We start from the raw sequence: 19,923 nt of genomic DNA, 5'->3' as shown, positions 1-19,923 counted from the left end.
TTTCTGGAGAAGTAGATAGCAGCGTTTATGCTGCCTTTCCAAATGAGTATTTTCAAAGTCACTGTTTTGACGTAACTTTGGGTCAGAACTGCTTAACGCTTTTACAGTTTCTATTTTAATTTAAAAATATATATATATATTCTTGTGCATATTTTACCTGTCATTTTGTTTTAGTAAGATGAGAGTGAGATTTTATATCAGTTGTTGGACTGATGCAGAGTACTTGGCCTCCTCACCGTGGCAGTGATAGGCCTGAGAAACAGTGGTGCCTCTTGTAGCTGAAAGAGACTCTAGGACAGGAACTGGTTTCTCAGGAGTTCCCCTGATAGGTGTTAACTGTGGTTAGTCTCATTGAGCTTAAAATAATAATGGGACACTACAATGTCTTCCCCATTCTCCTGAACTCTGATCCTGACCTATCGTCAGCTGGAGTTCTTGCCGATTGAGTCAGTGTTCTGACTGTGCTGCCACGATGGTTAGATATTATTTGCTTGAATAAAATGTTTAAGTATTTGAGAAACCATTTCTCAACAAATACGTTTTTAGTGATAATTCTACTGTGTATTTTTCTTAAAGTACAGTCACGTGTTCAGTTACATAAGCCTTGTAATTTGATTTGGGCAATTCATGGCACAAGTAAAAGCATCATTCTATATGAGAAATCCACGGGGTAGGGGGAAGCTAGCAATTATGCGATTTGTTATATTTATAATAGTCCACCATAACAACTAGGCCATTCCCCAAGTTGAAATACTTTCTATGGAGTTGTCTGCATTACGAGTTCTTAAAAGCTCTCTAGGGGAGCAGCAAGAGCAGTGCTGCTCCACAAGGAGGGGCAGGCTGGGAGCTGAAGGTGACATGGACAGTGCCTTCCCTGAGCAGCAAACAGTTCCACAGGATCTGAAGACAGGGTGGAGTAGAGTGCTGGTCATAGGATCCAGATAAAATAAAAGGAGTTGTTTGGGCCTAGGATCTCTCTGGTAATCTGGTCAGGAGTAGCAGAAGATAGGGGCTGATACAGGACTGGAGGGAAGCTACAACACATAACAAGGAATCTAGTCATGAAGTGTGGGTACAGGCCAGGTTGCAGAGAGGCCTGTATGACCTGACTCAGGTTAGGGCTGAAGGTGCAGGCCTGAACCCAAATGAAACTTCTGGGCAGAGGGTGTGGGATGATTGTCTTAGGTGAGGCTCCTTGGGGCAATTAAGGCTTTTTAGTGCCCCTAAGGCGCTGATGCTAAGGCTACTGGTGGGCATTGGAGACAGCAGTTAATGTTATAGGTTCCATTGTGCAGCGTTCAAGTTCAAATGTTACGTTGCTCTCAACAGAAGTACCTAATTCCCTTACTGCTGCAGTTACGCTGGATTCCTCTTATAACTGAGTGCTCTTCATGTGGTGTAGCTCTCACCTGAAGGTCTCTCAGGAAACCGCTTGAGTCAAGTGCAGTTCCTGCAACATGGTCAGCACAGACAATCCTGTAGGCCCACCTGTGATTTCATTTCCTGCTGCAGAAAGTAGACGTTTTTCTTCTCTTTTACAGATATGGAGTCTGGAGAGCGGTTAACGTCCTCGTCGATCTCATCTAATGCAGCTACTTCATCTCCAGTGTCTTCTACACCTTCTGTTCCTTCTGCAGTTTCCAAGGGTGGCCTTACCACTGGAGCTGCATCACTGAGTTCCACAATCAACACATGTGGTAAGAATAACTCAAGTATATATTGCAATGTGATTTTAGTGTTTGCAAATACTTGGAATTATTAATGCTTGGTCAAATATACTAAGGTTTCACAGATGCATCAAAATAAAATGTTCATTTTTTGGTTATTTTTAGGATGGAAATTCATATCGGTATATATTTTGCATAGTGCTTATGTATTAAGGGATTAAAATGATTTATACATTTTAAAAGTGAAAGAACTTTACAGTTTGCAGAACTGCCTCAGTAGTGGGGACTGTTTTACAAATTCATTTAGCAGACTTGCTCCTACTTTTCAGGTTCAGATATAAACTTCTGGAGTATGCATCATGTTCTCAGCATTCAAGCCTAGTCCCTACTCTGTTTTTATATCTGGAGAAATAGTTTATTCTAATGGAAGTTGTGATGGAAAAGCTGAACTTCAAAATTCAAAATAGTCTTACATAAACTTGACTAGCCAAACATCTTGGATTGAATCAGAAATTCATATGGAAGATTTCTCCATGCAAGGATATCATTTTTGTAAATTAAACTTTCCTTTCAACTGCTGAATCATGTGAGTTATCAACAAAGCAAGAAGTGGTGAATTAACTAGCTCGTCCTTGCCGTTTCTTTCTTCTTTTTGGGGAGTGAATTTTTAAAATATACACATATAAATATAAAACCTTGAAATATGCTGGAGTAACCTTTTATTGTAGTGTAATCTCCTGGCAAAGCATAAAGACTCTCAGTCCTAGCTCAACCATGCACCCTGGCAACTGACAGGGTACGCAGTCAAGTTTATAACAGAGGCTACTTAAAAGACTTGATTATTGCAAAGAAAATTAGTAGAAGGAATTGGAATAAAAAGGGACCCTTCTATTCTAATGCACAGATTGAGATGCCTTTAACCTTCTATTAGAAAGAATAGTTGATTGTTCTTAAGAGATTATTAAATGTGAAAAAAAAAAGATTTTTAAAAGCTAACATACTTTGATTATCAGAATGAGACTGATGGACATACTCATATTTTTATATAAATAATGTAAGATCACAGAAGTGAATAACAAAGTTTGGAAACAGACTAGGATACTAATGTATCTCATCTACAGAGTATCCTATACAGTCAGAAAAGTTTTGACTTAATGAAATTACTGTTCTAGTTATGGATCATTCATGAGAAAACTATGTTTGGCTGGTTGACAGCATGAACATTTCTGCAAAATTTCTCTAGAACAATGTATACCTTTTCAGAGTGGATGCAACAGTAACCACAGTGTACTGTTGTGTCAGGTAGAGGAATGAATGTACTCCTAAATAAAACTGATGGGACAGTATTGATAGTAAACTACATTCCAGCTTCTTTTTAGGAATACAAAGTGTCCTTGAGAGAGCATATACAAAAGATCAGATGCAGCAGGCAAGGGATTTAACCATTTAAAAAAAAAAATAAAGGAAAGAACTCATGAATACAGATAGTTGCTATCAGTCTCTTTAACTATCAGTTGCTGGACAAAAATGAAACTTTTTTTTCTTTAAAGTTGAGGTTAAAACGAAAGGGCTACCTAAGCAAAGGGCTAACTGAATTTTCCAGTGAAGACAAAAACTGACAGCCTAGTTTCATTACTACTTTTTTCAACTTCTTTCAGACGAGTTTTATTTTGTTCATTGTGTTTAACTATAAATCCTCTACATGCACAGCACTACAGAAGACACACAATTAGATGTTGTAATACCTATAAAGTAAATACAGTGAGGAGAGGTAATTGAGTCTCATAAATCTTCACTTTGGGATTATATGTTTATAGTCCTATGTAAATTAACTTGTAGTACATTCTGAGAACTACCATGGAGAACTGTTTCTAATGGCATATGCTACTGAACACAACATGTCTTTTCAAGGTAAGTTTGTAGTGGACTACTGAAAATTAAAAACATTGTTATTTGTTCTGGATCAATTTAAGCTTAAGCATCTTTTCTGGCTGGCTTTAGACTAATTAAAATAAATAGATAAAGCTTGATTCCAGGTATACATATCTGTTTTCTAGTTGTCTTCTTTAGGAAGTTTCAAATGAACATGCTTAGGCTGTAGAGGACACTCAGAATTTACTTGTTGTACTATACTAGCGCAGAAGGGTTTCTCAGCTTGGAGAAAACGTTCTTGCTCACTCTACCTCAAGAGCCCAAGTTTATTCTGAACAGTAGTGGATTACCATGAATTTAAGTCCCAGTTGAAAATCTTTTAATTTAATTTTTAAAAGAGTCAGTATTACCTAAGATAAAAAATGTATAGATATATTTCCTAGCAACTTGGGAAGAGTACAAGTCAATAGCCTTTTCTTACATGAGTAAATGTTACCATAATGTAGTGTTTTATCTTTATGAGGTGTCATTATAGCAGCATGTAAAACTGTTTAAAGCTGAACAGTTTGGTCTTAGCATTTTGGTATTACCAGAGCTGAGTGTTTCTTTAGGGTTATCTCAAGTATTCAAGAGTTTTACAATTCTCTTTCATCTGATGCTTGCTAATTAAGACTATGCAGGTTAATGGTTAGTTTTAATTGTTTTTTCCATCCATGAGGTTGGGATCTATTTCTTTCAATGTTTCTAATAAATTTCAGCGTAGTGCTTTTTGGATGCTGGAGGCTGAAGGTGACTGTTGTATTTGAGCATCTAAATAATTTGATTTTAAAACAACATTAAGCATGTGGTAGTTCTTACGGCACTCCCATTGAGGCTTTTAATATGTGATTGATACTTTTTAAAATATGGCTTAGTAGGTTGGTACTCTTTTGTATGTTCTTTATATATTTCACTCTTTCAAGTTTGCAAGTTTATTTGCTGTGTTTCTGCCTGAATTCTGCATTGGCTTTGTCAGTGGAGTAGTTTTGTTGGTCCGTTTTGAAAATTTATTTTTTTCCCAGAAAATTAGTTTGACTAGTTTCTTTTTTGCTTGTGATTTATGAAGTTAAGTTAAAGGTGGAGTCCTTGCTGTTGCGTTCATGTTTTTTATCTGTGTACTTGTTTCCTTGAGAGCATAGTCAGAGGCTATTAAAATGATACAACCCCTACTTTCTCCCCCTCTTTGAGTGGGTCTTTTAATGAAATACCCAGTGCTTTGCTTTCATTTAAAATAGCAGATATTTTGGACATTTCTCTGGTCTGATGACGGCTTTTAAAATTATTATTATTTTGAGATTGGAGGATTGTTACTGTGTGTATATATAAACCATTTTCCAGCCTTTTCCATGTTTTCAAGTTCTATGCTGTGGGACGTATTATGAAATTTTACATGCCCTCCAAACAGAATGTTTGGAGGATCTAGAGTCTGGTGTTGGAAAGCATGTAGAAGACAAACTTTGATAGTACTGTAATGATTAATAAACAACACAAGGTGAAAACAAATTGCTGTCACTCTAAGCAGTTCTCTAGATTTGTGGTATAAGCTGGAGTGCCCTTGGCATGGTTAGAAATAACAAATTATTTTTTTATTTTTACTGGTTGATGCACTGATGCTTTATATTTTTAGGCATTAATTAAGTGTTTATATCTTATTGAGGTTTGAATACCTCAATATATTGTACCATGAAGTTCATTTATATTAACAAAGGCATTCATAGTTATCATTCCTTGTTACTAAGAGACCAGCATTGTTGAAATGGATATTGCCCTTTGGAGGAGTGCTTTCAATCATTTACCTTTGTAGTGGCTAGTAAAATTTCAAAAACTATGATAAATAAAAAAAATTCAAAATTTTGAAGAAAGTCAAGAATGCTAAGGAGTGCAATTCAATGTTAAGCTTCGGGATGCAGAATGTGTCTATAGTAGGTTAGTAACTTGAAGGGAAAAAAAAAAGCTAGAATTCATTGCTGGACAGACTGATGTTCTATGAAATAGAGAAGTGTCATTACAATCTGGTTTATTGTTACAAGCAAACAATTGTTTTATTTCTTCCATATTTCTAAATGCATATTTAGACATTGATGGCCTCTGTTTTCTGGACACATCAGATGTTGGCTTAGATAGCACACAGAGCTGTATTTTTTTATGGCCATACTTGTAATGCTTTTTTTGTATATAGTATAGTATAAAGCGATCTAATTTTTTTATGTATGATAAGGATGATGAATTTCACAAGCTGATGTCATGTACTCATTGTTTACATTCTGAAATTTATAAGTTTATCTCATTGGCATGATGGTAGAAAGGGTTTTCTAGAATTAATTTGTTTCTTTGTGAAATGGGCTGTTAAAATTAGGTAAAATTTCTTTACCATGAGTGTTATCACATGCTGGAACATACTTCCTAGCATGGTGATTGATGTTCCATGCCTGTCCATGTTCAAGAGGCATTTGGTTAATTCCCTTACAATATGCTTTAACTCTTGGTTAGCCCTGAAGTGGTCAGGCGGTTGGACTCGATAGATTTATTGCAACTGAACAGTTGTGTTCTAAAACTGGTTAGTAGAGGGTATTGACTTGGGTCAGAACCTGCTTTAGAAATTTTAAAGTAAAGATGGTGGCAGGACCTGGTGGCACAAAGGAAAATTCCAGGGTCTGAATGAAGGAAAAGTACAAAAATTTCTGAAATGATCTTTTCAAAAAATGTGTTACAGTCACCATGTAAAAAACAATTATTGGAACATACTCCCTATACTGTCACTTGTTATCTAGGAGCAAAATATGCTGCCCTTCCCCAATGAACAGTGCCTAGGGAGTAGAGGGGGGTTATTGTCCACACCTCTGCAAGAAATGTGCTTTCTGGAAACTTTGTGCTATTTTGCGGATAGGGCAAATGGGTACATTTTTAATCAAAGAATAGAATGTCTTGGGTTGGTAGGGACCTCATAGATCATCTAGTTCCAACCCCCCTGCCATAAGAAGGAATGCCACACACAAGATGAGGTTGCTCAGGGCCTCATCCAACCTGGCCTTGAACACCTCCAGGGATGGGGTATCCACAAGCTCTCTGGGCACCCTGATCAAGTGCCTCACCAACCTTTGAGTGAAGAATTTCCTCCTAACCTCTAATCTAAATCTCCCCTCTTTTAGTTTAAAGCCATTCCCCCTCGTCCTGTCATCTGATTGAGCAAAGAGTAGCTCTCCATCTTTTTTATAAGATCCCTTTAAGTACTGAAAGGTCTCAATGAAGTCACACCGGAGCCTTCATTTCTTTAGGCTGAACAGCCCCAGATCTCTCAACCTCTCTTCATAGAGAGGTGCTCCAGCCCTCTGAGCATCTTTGTGGCCTCCTCTTGACCTGCGCTCACAGCCCCACACCCTTCTGATGCTGCGTCTCCAGTCCTGGACGCAGGACTCCAAGTGGGGCCCCATGAGGGCATGCATCCCTTCCTTCTATTGTATCAACTGCACCACTCAGCTTGGTGTCATGCAGCAAATTTGCTGAGGGTGCACTCGATCTTACTGTCTATGTCATTGGATGTTTAAGGTCCTTACATTGAGACTCTTTTTATGTATATTGGATGTAATCTTATTCATATAGCAAAACATAGAGAAATTCAAGCTGCATAGGCTGTAGCAAGTGATAGCACTCTGCTGGTGATTTGATAGGCTAATTAAAATCCTGCAGAGAAGTACAGTAAATGGGCCTTACTAGAATTTCAGTCTCCATAGCTAGAGTGCTTCTAGCAGTTGCTACTTGTTTATTTGGAACTATGTACGGTATATGCATATCTGTAGACACAGATCACTTTAAAATTCATCTTGGAAGGGACTTCAGGAGGTCATCTAGTCTGTCCTCTAAACCAAAGAAAGGTCAGCTGTAAGGTTGATGTTTTTGATGTACTGGCGATCTAATACATTATGCAGTATTTTAAATTAAGTCTGCAGAGCACTGATTTAAGGGGTATTAACTTCCCATGCTCTGTTCCTGTAGTCCTGCTGGCTGATTTGTGGCTTGGTATCTACCAAAACTCATAGGGTCTTTCTGTAGAGCTACTTCCCAACCAGTTAGTTTGCAGCCTGTATTATTCCAATGAATTGTTCCTTCCTATGTGCAAGACTTTGCTTTTGTCCTTATTGAGTTGTGTATGGTTCTTGCCAGTCCATTCTGCCAATGTATCCAGGTCCCCCTGAATGACAGCCGGGTCTTCAAGTGCCTTCCCCAAACTTAATGAGAAAGTACCCAATTCCTTCTTCCAGGTCATTGATAAAATTAAACAGCATGGATGCCAGGATAAAACACTTCAGCACGCCACATATAAAGTTGTTTAAAAATGTCGCTCTTTATAGACTTTTCATACAATATTATTTAAATCAAATTAGGTGTAATATATCAAAAAAAAAAAACAGTTTTCTGAAATGGATATTTTGCTTTAAGGCAGAGCTTTAAGACTTTCACTAGGCAGACAAGAAAAGAAGAATTGTCTTGTCAAAATGGAGGGCACATACATGGAAGCTTGTAGCTTTAAACAGACTGGTAAAATCAGGCAGCATAACTTCTGATAGAAGTCAGACAAATGTTTCCTGTTTGATCATGTGATTGCAAGTTAGTATTCTATGTGTTATAAATGAAGTTGAAAGAAGAAATAGTATCAGATTAGAATTAACCTCTGTGGGAAAAGAATTAGGAGCAAATGTATATTTGCCATTTAAAACTAATTTTTTGCATCCTCTTTGGAAATTGAGCTACGTTTAATTCAATGCAAGTAATCTACAACTGTAGCTAAAAATGTGAAATGTAGTGCACATACAGTATAAAACCAGTTTCACAACTTCTACAAGGCAAAGTTAATTGCTTCCCTAGAAATTCTATTTTTATGCTTGATACAGGTAGAAACTGTACCTAGAAGTACATTAGAATGGATAGATAATTTGCTTGTGATGAATGAAGTTTCTTTAAATTGTTTTTTTTTTTTTTTTTAAAGTTGACTTACATAGATTTCATTTTAAACATCAAAAATGACTAGTTACTAGGATTTTTGAGTTGAATTTTATAATTTCTAAAATATGCACAATGCATCTGTTATTTTGTGTACATCATTATTAGCTTGTGTACTGTAGGCCCCTGAAGCAGATTTCATGTCTATTAAGGATAGGTACTTCATATAGTTCTGCTAATAAAATGATCTCCCTCCATTTCTAACCCTGTTATGTTAAGGGAACAGACCCCTTCCCACTGCTAACAGAATTTGCTGTGGCAAATATGATGCCACTTTTTCATTTTTACTTACAGACCTTTTGTTAGAGATGCTAAAGTTTTCAGATACTTTTTGTGGAGAAATAGAACAGTGCTAGAAGATACAATATGTGAAATTTAACGTTAGATTTTAAAATTAAAAAATGAATAAATTCTCTAATGATTGAGGTTGGACTTCACATGATGTTGCATCTGTTTTGATAGTGCAATTTCAAGTGTTGTTTTTTCCCCTCAGGATATATGTTCAGAACAGCTGGGGAACAGCCGTGTAACCTGTCCACTGTGTCGAGTGCCTTCCCAGTGGTCAGCCACCCAGTCTTTGGCCTGCATGCAGCCAGCTCAGGGTATTCAGAGTTTGGTGGCTTGGGAATACTTGGTACACCCACAGCCTTAGCAGCACATCCCCAGCTAGCACCTTTTCCAGGTAAACATTGTTGCAAAGAATATTAAACCAAAGAAGAAGGCTAACTGTCCTCATCTACTAAGCAAACTTTGTAGACTTCAGAGTGTGGGCTTTGTTTAAGTCCTAGGCAACATTGATGAGAAGAAGAAAATACGTTGTATATGTCCTGAGTTTTTCAGGAAGGATGTTCTCACAATGGTCTTCTAAGAACCATTTAAATCCAAGTACTATGTGATCCTTTTTATTCCTTCCATCACAATGCAACATCCTTGATCGTTACCTGTTGTGCTGATTGCATAAGGACAATGTTTGAAAGTACTCAGCCAATAACAAGATAGACTTGTTTTCCTCTGTAAACATGCTTTTTGTCTGTCACACTTAATGGCAGAAGTTGTGTCCAAACCTGAAAAAGGAAATTGAATTTGACTTCTTTTTGTAAGCTCTGTCAAAGTTTTCTTCTCCCCACCCCCACTTTACATCCATATTGTGCTGTGATAGGGAGATGAGGTCAACTTCTGAAAACAGGGTGGTTTAAGGCCGTAAGCATTGGTGTGGAAGTGTTCCTGCCTGGACTGATCCTACTGAAGTATGTGGTCGTAACTGATATGCCATCCTGCCTCAGTGTGAATGTTCTGCTCTTGGGATGCTGTAACTCAGGGAGGGTGCTGCACTGTGGATTATTCCTTGGGTAAAGAGAGATTTTTCCTCTGTAAAAGTATTGTATACTTTTTAAATCGTATGTCAGAGAACCAAGCTTTCTAATGTATATAGGTTTTGTAGAACATTCTCCAAAGTACATAGTAAGTCAAGATGCTTTCTTAAATTACTTTTCTGTAGCTTCAAAGAGAGAAATTCCTACCAGAAAGTGAGGTTCCTAGAGAGACCTATGCTGCTCTTGTGGTCCCTCCCAATCTCCCCCTTAAGTAGAATTTGGGGAAGTGTGAGGTTAGGGACTGGCAAAAGCCTAAAGCAAATACAACAAAGAGTTCTGCTAGTATTTTAAAATTTAGTTTCATGTAAGCCACAGACTTCTTCAGTTACAAATGTCACACGAGATACTATGTGTATAACCTGCAAAAACCAAAAGCCTCTTAAGGAGTGGTAAATTAGCTTCAAAAAGTTGATACAGTACTGATACATTTATAATGTTTTCATTGTGAGATTTTTTTATTTTTTTTTCTTACTTTAAAAGTTCTTTCAATTGTACCAGCTATCTTGTGTTAGTGCAGTAAAGTAACAAACACTTTTTTTTTTTTTTTCCCCCTAAGGGGTGGTAAATACCCATAGCTTCCCTGTGACTTCATTTCATTTTGCAAGAGCTTTTTCCACTGAGTAAATTGTATTTTTTTTTCTGAAGTAGGAATAATAGCTTTGTCTGCATATGACCCTAGACAATTATCTGGCTTTCTGTGATGTTTTTAAGGGTTTCAGTTGACAATTGAGAGACTCACGTCATGCTTTTTTCAAATTTATATATCTGTTTAGGTAGGTGTATGAGGAAAAAAAGAATCATAGGATTTTGGTTTGCTATCTCATTGAAAGGCAGTCTTTTCCATAGATTTTGATAGTACAATAAATAGCTAATATAAGTAGTTATGTCAGGCAGTCTTGTTGTACGTAGCTGTTATTACCTTGCTGTAGACTGTTAACTGAATTTGGTAGCAGTTGGTCTGCATATGCACTATTGTGTGTGTGTACATGTATGTGTATTATATATATGTACACATATATACATCTGTATATATTCCAGTGACCATTATTTTTGATTTTGGTTAGCACGTTTTAGGGCAATGATTCTGTATGCTTGTGGGACCACTCAGTTCACAATCTTCAGTTTCCAAATTTAAGATAACGGAGCAGTGCTAAGTTTTCTGCAGACCAGTTATAGCTTGCTTATCATGGCTATGAATAAAGTTTTGGAGTTGTTGATCTAGGATGCCCAGTCTTCTGTTTTCATTGTTGGTGTTGTAGCCATATTTATTTATTCATTTATTTTTTAGTGATAAGAAAACTTCAGTGTCCATTGATACTGTCAGGTTAAAGTTTATTAGTATTTTATATATTAACAAAATGCTGATGCTGAATACTTACAAATACTAAAAAATGTATGATGTTACTAAATACTAATACTAAAATACTACAGAAAATGTTCTTCATTTTATGTATTCATAAGGGTCTTAATTACTGCGTGTAACATCCTTACGCTTCTGTAAGTATTGCTCACTTTCTTTACTTTCTTGGTGCTCTTTCGTATTACAATAAAATAAATGTCCTAATGCATTGGACTAAATCTTGCTCTACTATGTGGTGCAAGTCTTTTAATGAAATTTGTAACGTGTATGCGTAAATTAACAATTTCTATACTTTTGACAGTTGTCATCCTTATGGTGTACAGAACTCAGTACTTTAGTGCTTTCTCAGCTGTTTATGCGGAAATTATGCAAAGCTACTTCTGCAGTACTTTTTTTTTTTCCTTCAGAAAGATTTGGATAGGCAGTTATTTAGTTATGCTTGCGTTTTGTTTTATTGTTAACCAGTGTTTTGGTGTTTATTCCACCAAAAATTTATTTAGCTATTGCAGCAATTACTATAAAATAAGGCTGACACACAAAAAAAATTCCTTTAGGCAAATCTGCACACTCCTTTTGGGCTCCTATTTAAAGCACAGGAACCCATGTTTCTGTGTCAAGAACCACACAGCAGATATTTACCTCTTAAATGGCTGATCATTTTTTTTACACGGAATAGCTATAGACAGTTTGGTCTTGTGGAATTTCAGAAACCTGCAAAAAGGGTTAGATAAGTATTCTAAATAGTTGTTGCTCTATTAAGGAACTTAAAAAAATGTTGTAGGGTTTGTAGCAACTCACTTAAAAGTTCATTTTGCTGGAAAACAAAGGTAATGATTTAAGATGAAAATTTTAAACAACAGAAACACCAAAACACTAGACATTGAATTCAACACTAGCATTGAATTTTTATTTTTCAAATATTTCTCACTCAACAAAATTAATTTCTTTTATGAAGAGCATGTCACAAAGTGGCCTCATTGCTACTTGTGAAAGAATAAAAAAGGACATCAGAGAAAAAATGAACAGTTGGCTGTTTTCAAATCGAAGGGTATAAACTTTCAGAGTGACTATAGAGCTCCAGGAGAGTACCTAGAATTTTTGAGATTAAGTAAGTAATTTCCTGGGGAAGGGGGTTGAGACCCCAGAGCATTCAAGGACTGAGATTGCAGTGGTGACTTTAAATATGTTTTTTTTGTTTGTTTGTTTTTTGTTTGTTGTTTTTTTGTTTGTTTGTTTTTGTTTTTGTTTTTGTTTTTTCCATAGTTCTGATTTTTTAGGAAGGTTGGTGACGTGATAATGAATATTCAGTAACAGCCTGTGAATGTTGTTCTCTTTATAAGACTAGCATTTTCATGTTGTTGTGATCACTCTCATGTAGCTTTCTGTTATTTATGTATTTGTTATCAGAATGCATATAAGCAACACTGAATCGAAACCTTTATCGGAGTGACTTAAATGATTTACAGCCAGAATTGCCACAGGAAATTCATGTGATTTAACATATTTGGTGTTTTCCTAAGTGTTTTAAATTGTGATGAAGAGTAAAAAGAAAATAGAAAATCTTTTCTAAACTATGTACTGGAACATTCTTGCAGAAATACTTCAGTGTGTCATTGGAAAAGCTGAAGTTTGTTTTTCATTTGCTTTGTGGTGCAGAATGGTGGCGGACAGCAGATACACACTCTCGTTCTGGGGCAGCTTTCTTCCCACCGCTCTTGGGAATTCCACCGTTGTTTGCACCTCCTGCACAAAATCACGATTCTACTCCATTCCACTCAAGAGCTACAGGAAAAAATAGTCGTGGCAGTACAGAAAAAGGTAATGGCTAAAGCTGAATGAGTGTATTAAACTCGTGCATGTGCAGAAAGATGTGGAATTTGAGCTCTACTTCTCAGTGTGCTTCCCATTCCTTAAAAGTTCTCTGTGAAGTTATTCTGTCAGCAAAGTGTGTAATATACAAGTATGGGTTTTCAATAACAAAAATGCCTTTGCTAATGCTATTTTTTATCCTTCTTCCTTTGATGATTTATCTGAGACTGAATACTGGGGAAGATTTTTGGATGTTTATGGGTTTATTTGTGAGCCTGTACTTCCATACTGAATGCATTTCTGCATATAAAAAGCAGATACCAAGGTAGTTGTGTGCAGGAGGATATGGAGGAGAAGGGATAGGGCTATGATCTTGGTAAAACCAGCCCATTAACATTAGAATATTTTTTTTACAATTCAAACTAGTATTTTATGTAGTGATACTTCATGTCTTTTGAAAATACAACATATATTTGTTTGAGGTACAAGCAGCTTTTTTGTTATAGTTCTGGTAGCTTTTAGGACCTTGTAGGTGTTTCAAAATCAATCTGATAATAGTTGTGGGATTGCAGAGCAACAAGTTCATGTGGTTATAGGGACATTTTCTTAGAAAACACTTCTTTGGCTTATTGTGGTTTTCTTTGGAGTTTTTGATATTTCAAAATCTGAAGCAGATGGTTCTGTGAGATATTTACTGGATTGTGTATGTTTTTGTATCTTTTTTTGGAGAATCTTGTTTTTTTTGTCCGTGATTAAACTCTAGGATGGCTTGGGTTTCAGATCTTTTTTTTAACCTTACAGCATTAGATTTGTTTGCCCTTCAGGTGAGGGGTGGTCTGCACGTTTTTGTTCAAGTAAGTCCATGAACAATTCAAAGTGATTCTTAGATGGCAAAACTGAGATTATGATAGGATCTAATTGTGAGTAGTCTAGTGTCATGTTAAAGCTTTATTGGAGCTAGGTTACTGTGACTGGGGCATCACAAAGAAAGAACATGCTATTTTAGTGTTGTTTTTTTTTTTTTTTTTAAGTGTCACTTTGTAAAATCTGTCATTTTAAGGTATAAATGGATCACTGAATGGGAACAGTACCACTGCAGTATCTGGTGTCAGCACATCTGTACTATCCACTAGCATTGCAGTATCTGCAGGACAAGTGAAAACTACAACTTCAGGAGCAGGAGGTCGCAAATACAACCAGGAGCAAAGCAAAGCTCAGCTTTTGGACACCAGAGCTGATAAAATCAAAGATAAGGTAAATATGCATAAACAACTTAGGATTCACCTGAAAAAATTGAGATGGTGTTTAGATTTGTGTGAACAGTTGCCTTCTTAAGTGATTTATGCCAATACAAAATGTTCTGTTGCTTGTTTTTTAAACTTTGTACATGTTTATGAACTACTAGCACTAACTTCACTAGATAACGTCTATACTTATTAACATTTTCATTTATACAATTATAAAATCCAAGTATATTTTAAACACAAATATTCAAGAACAAACATACTATAAAATATATATTAATGATATGCAACTTGTTAATATATATTACATACAATATGTATTATATATATGTATATAATATATAATCACAATATATATTGACATTATATATTAGCATTTGGACAAAAGGCTTAACATAAGCGAGCAGTGCACATTTGCAGCCCAGAAGGCCAACTACATCCTGGGCTGCATCAGAAGAGGTGTGATAGTCCCCCTCTACTCTGCCATTTTGAGGCCCCACCTGGAGTATGACCTGTTAGAGCGAGTCGAGAGGAGGGCTACAAAGGTGGTCAAGGGGCTGGAGCACTTCTTCGAAGAAAGGCTGAGATCTGGGGCTGTTCAGCCTAAAGAAATGAAGGCTCCGGTGTGACTTCATTGAGACCTTTCAGTACTTAAAGGGATCTTATAAAAAAGATGGAGAGCTACTCTTTGCTCAATCAGATGACAGGACGAGGGGGAATGGCTTTAAACTAAAAGAGGGGAGATTTAGATTAGAGGTTAGGAGGAAATTCTTCACTCAAAGGTTGGTGAGGCACTTGATCAGGGTGCCCAGAGAGCTTGTGGATACCCCATCCCTGGAGGTGTTCAAGGCCAGGTTGGATGAGGCCCTGAGCATTACTGAAAGTATCATTGAAAGTTTCACCTTTTTTTTTTTTGCTTCTCCTCAAATTTCAGTCAGGATGTTTGTCAGCATTATTTTCTTCTCATTGTATTATGTTCTGTATGTAAGTATAAATTTTCTTCCTTTTCTGTGAAACACCTAGATGTGGTTGGTATTTGTCAATGGAGTTATTTGAACAAACTTTCCAATCAAAACATACAGAATGCTATAAAAGAGAAGTGGATCAGAAGGCTTAATTTATTTTTTTTTTTTGTTTTAGTATGTTACAAAGAATCCACAGGTGGCACTGAGTCTCTTAAGCAGGGGAAAAGTAGGCAGTAGAAAGACAGTATTTTGTGCTGCAATTTCTGTGAAGTGATGTTTTGCTCTTAAATGTGAAGGTATAACATCACTTACCTCTTTTTCTGTTTCCTGCTCTCTACAGGAGATTTTATTGTGTAGCTTATTTTAAAAGACTTTTAGTTTCTTATACTTTTATGTGTTCTTTTCCTTGAGGCTTCATCAGGGTTTTAATTTTTAATGTTCCTCTGATTTCTTTGATCTTGTCTGTAGTTGTAATTGTCTTTTGGGGTTGTCAGCATGCCAGTTTTCTGGGATAGTATGTCTTAAGTTTCATCCTAATGTATAGTGGTTCTCTTATTCCCTAAAGTTGCAAATTACTTCAAGGCTTAAGGTAGTTCATAAAACATATGTGCACTCCTCAGAGAAAACCCATTTTCTTTGGGTTAGATCCAGCCACCTTCTGTCTGGGCAGTGGGTTGTTTCACAGTCTGTGGCTTTGCCCACTCTGAACATGACCATAAAGCCACTAGCAAGTAACTTTGTCTCTTGCTAGTCTCCCACTGTAATCTGTGCTGGTGGAGTGCAGTCCTTTTTGTATTGTGGTGCCCAGAACTGCACACAGTACTGGAGGTGAGGCCTCACCAACGCAGAGTAGAGCGGGACAGTAACTTCCATTGACTGACTAGCAATGATGTGCTTGATGCACCCCAGGACACAGTTGGCCCTCCTGGCTGCCAGGACACACTGCTGGATCACGTTCAGCTTGCTGTCAACCATAACCCCCTAGATCTCTCTTTGCAGGGGATGAAGGGCAAAAACAATGAAGGGCAAAAACTAGGATAGGATCCTATTTATGTAGCCCCAGGATGCATTGTTACTTTTATTACTTCAGATCATGATTTGTTCTTCGTTTTATGGCCTTCGTGAAAGTACTCTGCATCTGTGCAAAATATTAAACAGAAAGATACTTAAATACGATGTCAAGGAGGCCAGCAACAAAACATTTAGAACCTACTGTAGACAGGTACAGTTTTTTAGAACTGCTTTTTTGTCTGCGTACATTCAGATCACAGTCCCTTATGTGAAATACCAACTGATGCTTTTCTGAATTGAGCAGTGAAACAGTAAATGCAAATAAATATACTTAAATTCTTAAGATACCTCAACAACAAACCAATGCATACGTTGTTCTGCATAAGGCATGTTTAGGGAAGTTTTACTGTGTTCATCACAAACGTCAATAAAGAAAATATAGTTTAAAAGAACATACAGATACCAGCCTATTGACAAGTAACTGAGACTCAATCCATTTACAGCTTCCACGTTTAATAGATGTTTCATGATGTAAATTCAGTCCCACTTTAAAGAAGTTTGTTCTACTAATATAATTAAATTCCTTCTTAACAAGACAAAGATTATTGATATAAAATTGCTTTCTTTTTAGTACCTTGATTTATTTTACACAAACCATGCACAAAATAGGTAACTATTTTGTTGGCATTAACTATGCCAAGAGGTTTATTTTTTTCTTAACAAACCATTTATTTTTAAAATACTGTTTCTCTGATGTTCCCATTTGTATTGAATTGCTGCAACTTCTTTTAACCTCTGTGCACCATTTTTGCTGTCCATCTATCTTCCTTTTGACTGTTTTTACAATTTGTTAGTAACTTCATGTATTCTTATGCAGTAATACATACTTTAATGTCTCTCTTGCATATCTACCATTATAACACTCAAGTCTCAATGAAACTCCTTCAGATATGTTTATAAAATGTGTTTCTTTTAATTAGCTTCTTTAAAAAGCTAATTTTCCCCGTATCTTGCATTTTCAAATCTGGTCTTGCAGTGTAAACATCTCAGAGGTTAGTTTGTGGGTTTATTTTTTTTTTTCAGATGTTGCTTCTCCATTCTTCTGTTTCTTCATTCACTTTCCTTCTCTGGTCTGCAAATTGATTCTTTCCAAGAAGAATTTAAATATAACATTGTCAGAGTATTTCAGCAGGTTTTGGTCCTTTTTCTAGAAGCAATTCCCAGAAGCAATTTGATTGTTTTCAGTCGCCAAAAACATACAGCGCTAAATAGCACATACTGTGAAATTACAAATAATGTAGTATAAGTTTTTCTTAAATATATTGGCAAATTTGATACATGTTGTTCTTTCTGTGTTATTTTTGCCAAAAATCTTAGCTTTTGAATTTTTGGAAGCAATAAATTCTGTGGATGTTTTCTAGACCTGAGTTCCAGACCAGTTTTCTAGGCTCTAACTGGATTTCTTGCTTTGAGATGTAGGTTGCCAAGTACAGGCCTGCCAGTGTGCCCCAAAAAACGTTTTGGCAGGATCTTGCCACCTGAGTAATTTTCATCACCTTGTGAAATGCTTCTTAGTTTCTTGCTAAGGCTACCTTAGTTGCGTTCACAGATTGTAGGCCCCTTTACTCCAAAGTCTTAGTGTTTTTTGTTTTGAAGATTATGCATACTAAAAGTGATACAGCAGATTAAAGCTGAACCATTAATAGAGCATTCATTTTCCTGTTAGAAGCCCAGAAAAAAAGCAGTGGAAAGCTCCAGCAATAGCGACAGTGATTCAGGCTCTTCTTCAGACACATCAAGTGAAGGCATAAGTAGTAGCGACTCTGATGATCTAGAGGAGGATGAAGAAGAGGAGGAAGAGGACCAGAGCGCTGAAGAAAGTGAAGATGATGAATCTGATTCTGAAAATGAAGCACATCAGAAAACCAAGAACAAGGTATGACAACTCTCTCTGACGCTTGCAGTTTTGTCACTGAAAGCTGTTGGTAAAAAAAGATACAATGTTTGTACCATAGAATAATTATTTATCATTTATAAATGTTAGGAATGCTGGGTTTGGATTGGTTTACGGGTTTTCCGTTTTTTCTTTTTTCTTTTTATTTTTTCTTCTTTTTTTTTTTTTTTTCACTTTCCCTTTTTTTGGTATCTTTTTCTTGTTCCTGAGGGGCTAGAGGGTAACAAGTGCTAGATTGTTTGTTTTATTGTCAGGTGGGAAATAAATTGATGACGTGCTGTGCATTTGTAGTGTATTGGAAGTTTACCTTTGCCTAAATATTGCACTTTGGCAGGGCAGTTGCCTTTTTTCTATAGGATAGTTACTTTTGCTGATAACCAATAGAAGAGAAAGATTTGAATCTACTAGGAATCCTGTTAGGTTTACAGTTGAGAATACATTTTAAAATGATCATGATTTAGTATCTTTTTCTACTATTAGCATCGTATCCATATGCTGAAGCTATCTTGGAAAGAAAAAAAGCCTAAATACGTAACAAGATTTTTAAAATTTATTTTTCATCTTCAGCAAAGAACGGTATAATTACTCTTTGAGGATGGATGATGTCGTTTTTTTCAGCATCTTTAAGTGATGTAATATGAACAGTCATAAATGTATGTTTTGCAGGTGCTAATGCATAGTGGTGTAACAGATATGAAAACTGATGGACAAAAAACACTTGAAAAGTCCCAAGAAAAAAGAACACACCAGCAGATACCTCTTGTGTCTGATTCCCAGACTCACTCATCGTTCCCGTCCCAGCAGAAGCAGCCTCAGGTTTTGTCACAGCAGCTTCCATTTATTTTCCAAAGCTCTCAGGCAAAGGAGGAATCTGTGAACAAACACACTAGTGTAATACAGTCTACAGGATTGGTTCCCAATGTGAAACCTTTGTCTTTGGTACATCAAGCCAAAAAGGAAACCTATTTAAAACTCATAGTTCCTTCCTCTGATCTACTCAAAGCAGGGAATAAGAATACCTCTGAAGACTCTATCCCTTTGACCAGCGATATACGATCAAAACGAGTGAGTGAAAAAACACTGTTCTAATTATTTGTAACCTGTACTGTCTGCTTAACAAGTTGTTATCAAGACTTAATAGTGTGTTATCAAACTTTCAAATATAATGTTAAATATAATTTAAAGTGGTCTGCAGTTCATTGTTAAATTGGAACCTTTTCTTTGAAGGTCACCTAGTAACTTTGGTATCATATTATTGTAAATACAGTAAGCCCTGTAATACTTGGACACAAAGGGTAACTAAAAATGTAACTGCATTTGGAAGGGCTTCAGTATGGTGGTTTATGAAGGTTATAAACTGCTCTGTTTAGATGCTGACAAAGGAAGGAAAGGACTTTTTGTGCACCTCTTAGAGAAATTTGAGCAACTAAAATCAACATCAAAACAAGAAAAATACTCCTGAGAAATTTTATGGGCTTGGACGATACAGCTTTGCTTCTCATAGTTTTAATCAAAATGCTAGTTTAATACTTTCAATATCTAGTCATATAAACAAGACTATTCTTTGTTTCAAGTTGGTTATTTTTAAGTCAAAATAATTAAAGCTACCTTTTAAAATTGTGTTTTTAAAT

At 36.3% G+C, this 19,923-nt stretch overlaps 1 protein-coding gene across 17 annotated transcripts in view; it reads left to right on the top strand.

Annotated features, from left to right (window-relative positions):
- The window catches only part of BAZ2B (bromodomain adjacent to zinc finger domain 2B), a 126,387-nt gene that overhangs the window by 54,528 nt on the left and 51,936 nt on the right, over positions 1 to 19,923 (top strand). For 14 of the 17 annotated variants that reach the window (XM_082763194.1, XM_082763199.1, XM_082763192.1 and 11 more), the window contains 6 exons: positions 1,542 to 1,697; positions 9,070 to 9,258; positions 12,966 to 13,127; positions 14,179 to 14,372; positions 18,065 to 18,274; positions 18,959 to 19,357. In XM_082763194.1, coding sequence (XP_082619320.1) covers positions 1,544 to 1,697; positions 9,070 to 9,258; positions 12,966 to 13,127; positions 14,179 to 14,372; positions 18,065 to 18,274; positions 18,959 to 19,357 — 1,308 coding nt within the window. In that variant the 5' untranslated portion in view covers positions 1,542 to 1,543. The remainder of the gene's footprint in view (positions 1 to 1,541; positions 1,698 to 9,069; positions 9,259 to 12,965; positions 13,128 to 14,178; positions 14,373 to 18,064; positions 18,275 to 18,958; positions 19,358 to 19,923) is intronic. The other 3 variants (XM_082763189.1, XM_082763193.1, XM_082763190.1) reach the window with 1 other exon arrangement.

This window comes from Aythya marila (genome assembly GCF_965140915.1).
Source record: "Aythya marila genome assembly, chromosome: 6".
Classification (NCBI taxonomy): domain Eukaryota; kingdom Metazoa; phylum Chordata; class Aves; order Anseriformes; family Anatidae; genus Aythya; species Aythya marila.
This window is presented reverse-complemented; position numbering and strand designations above follow the sequence as displayed.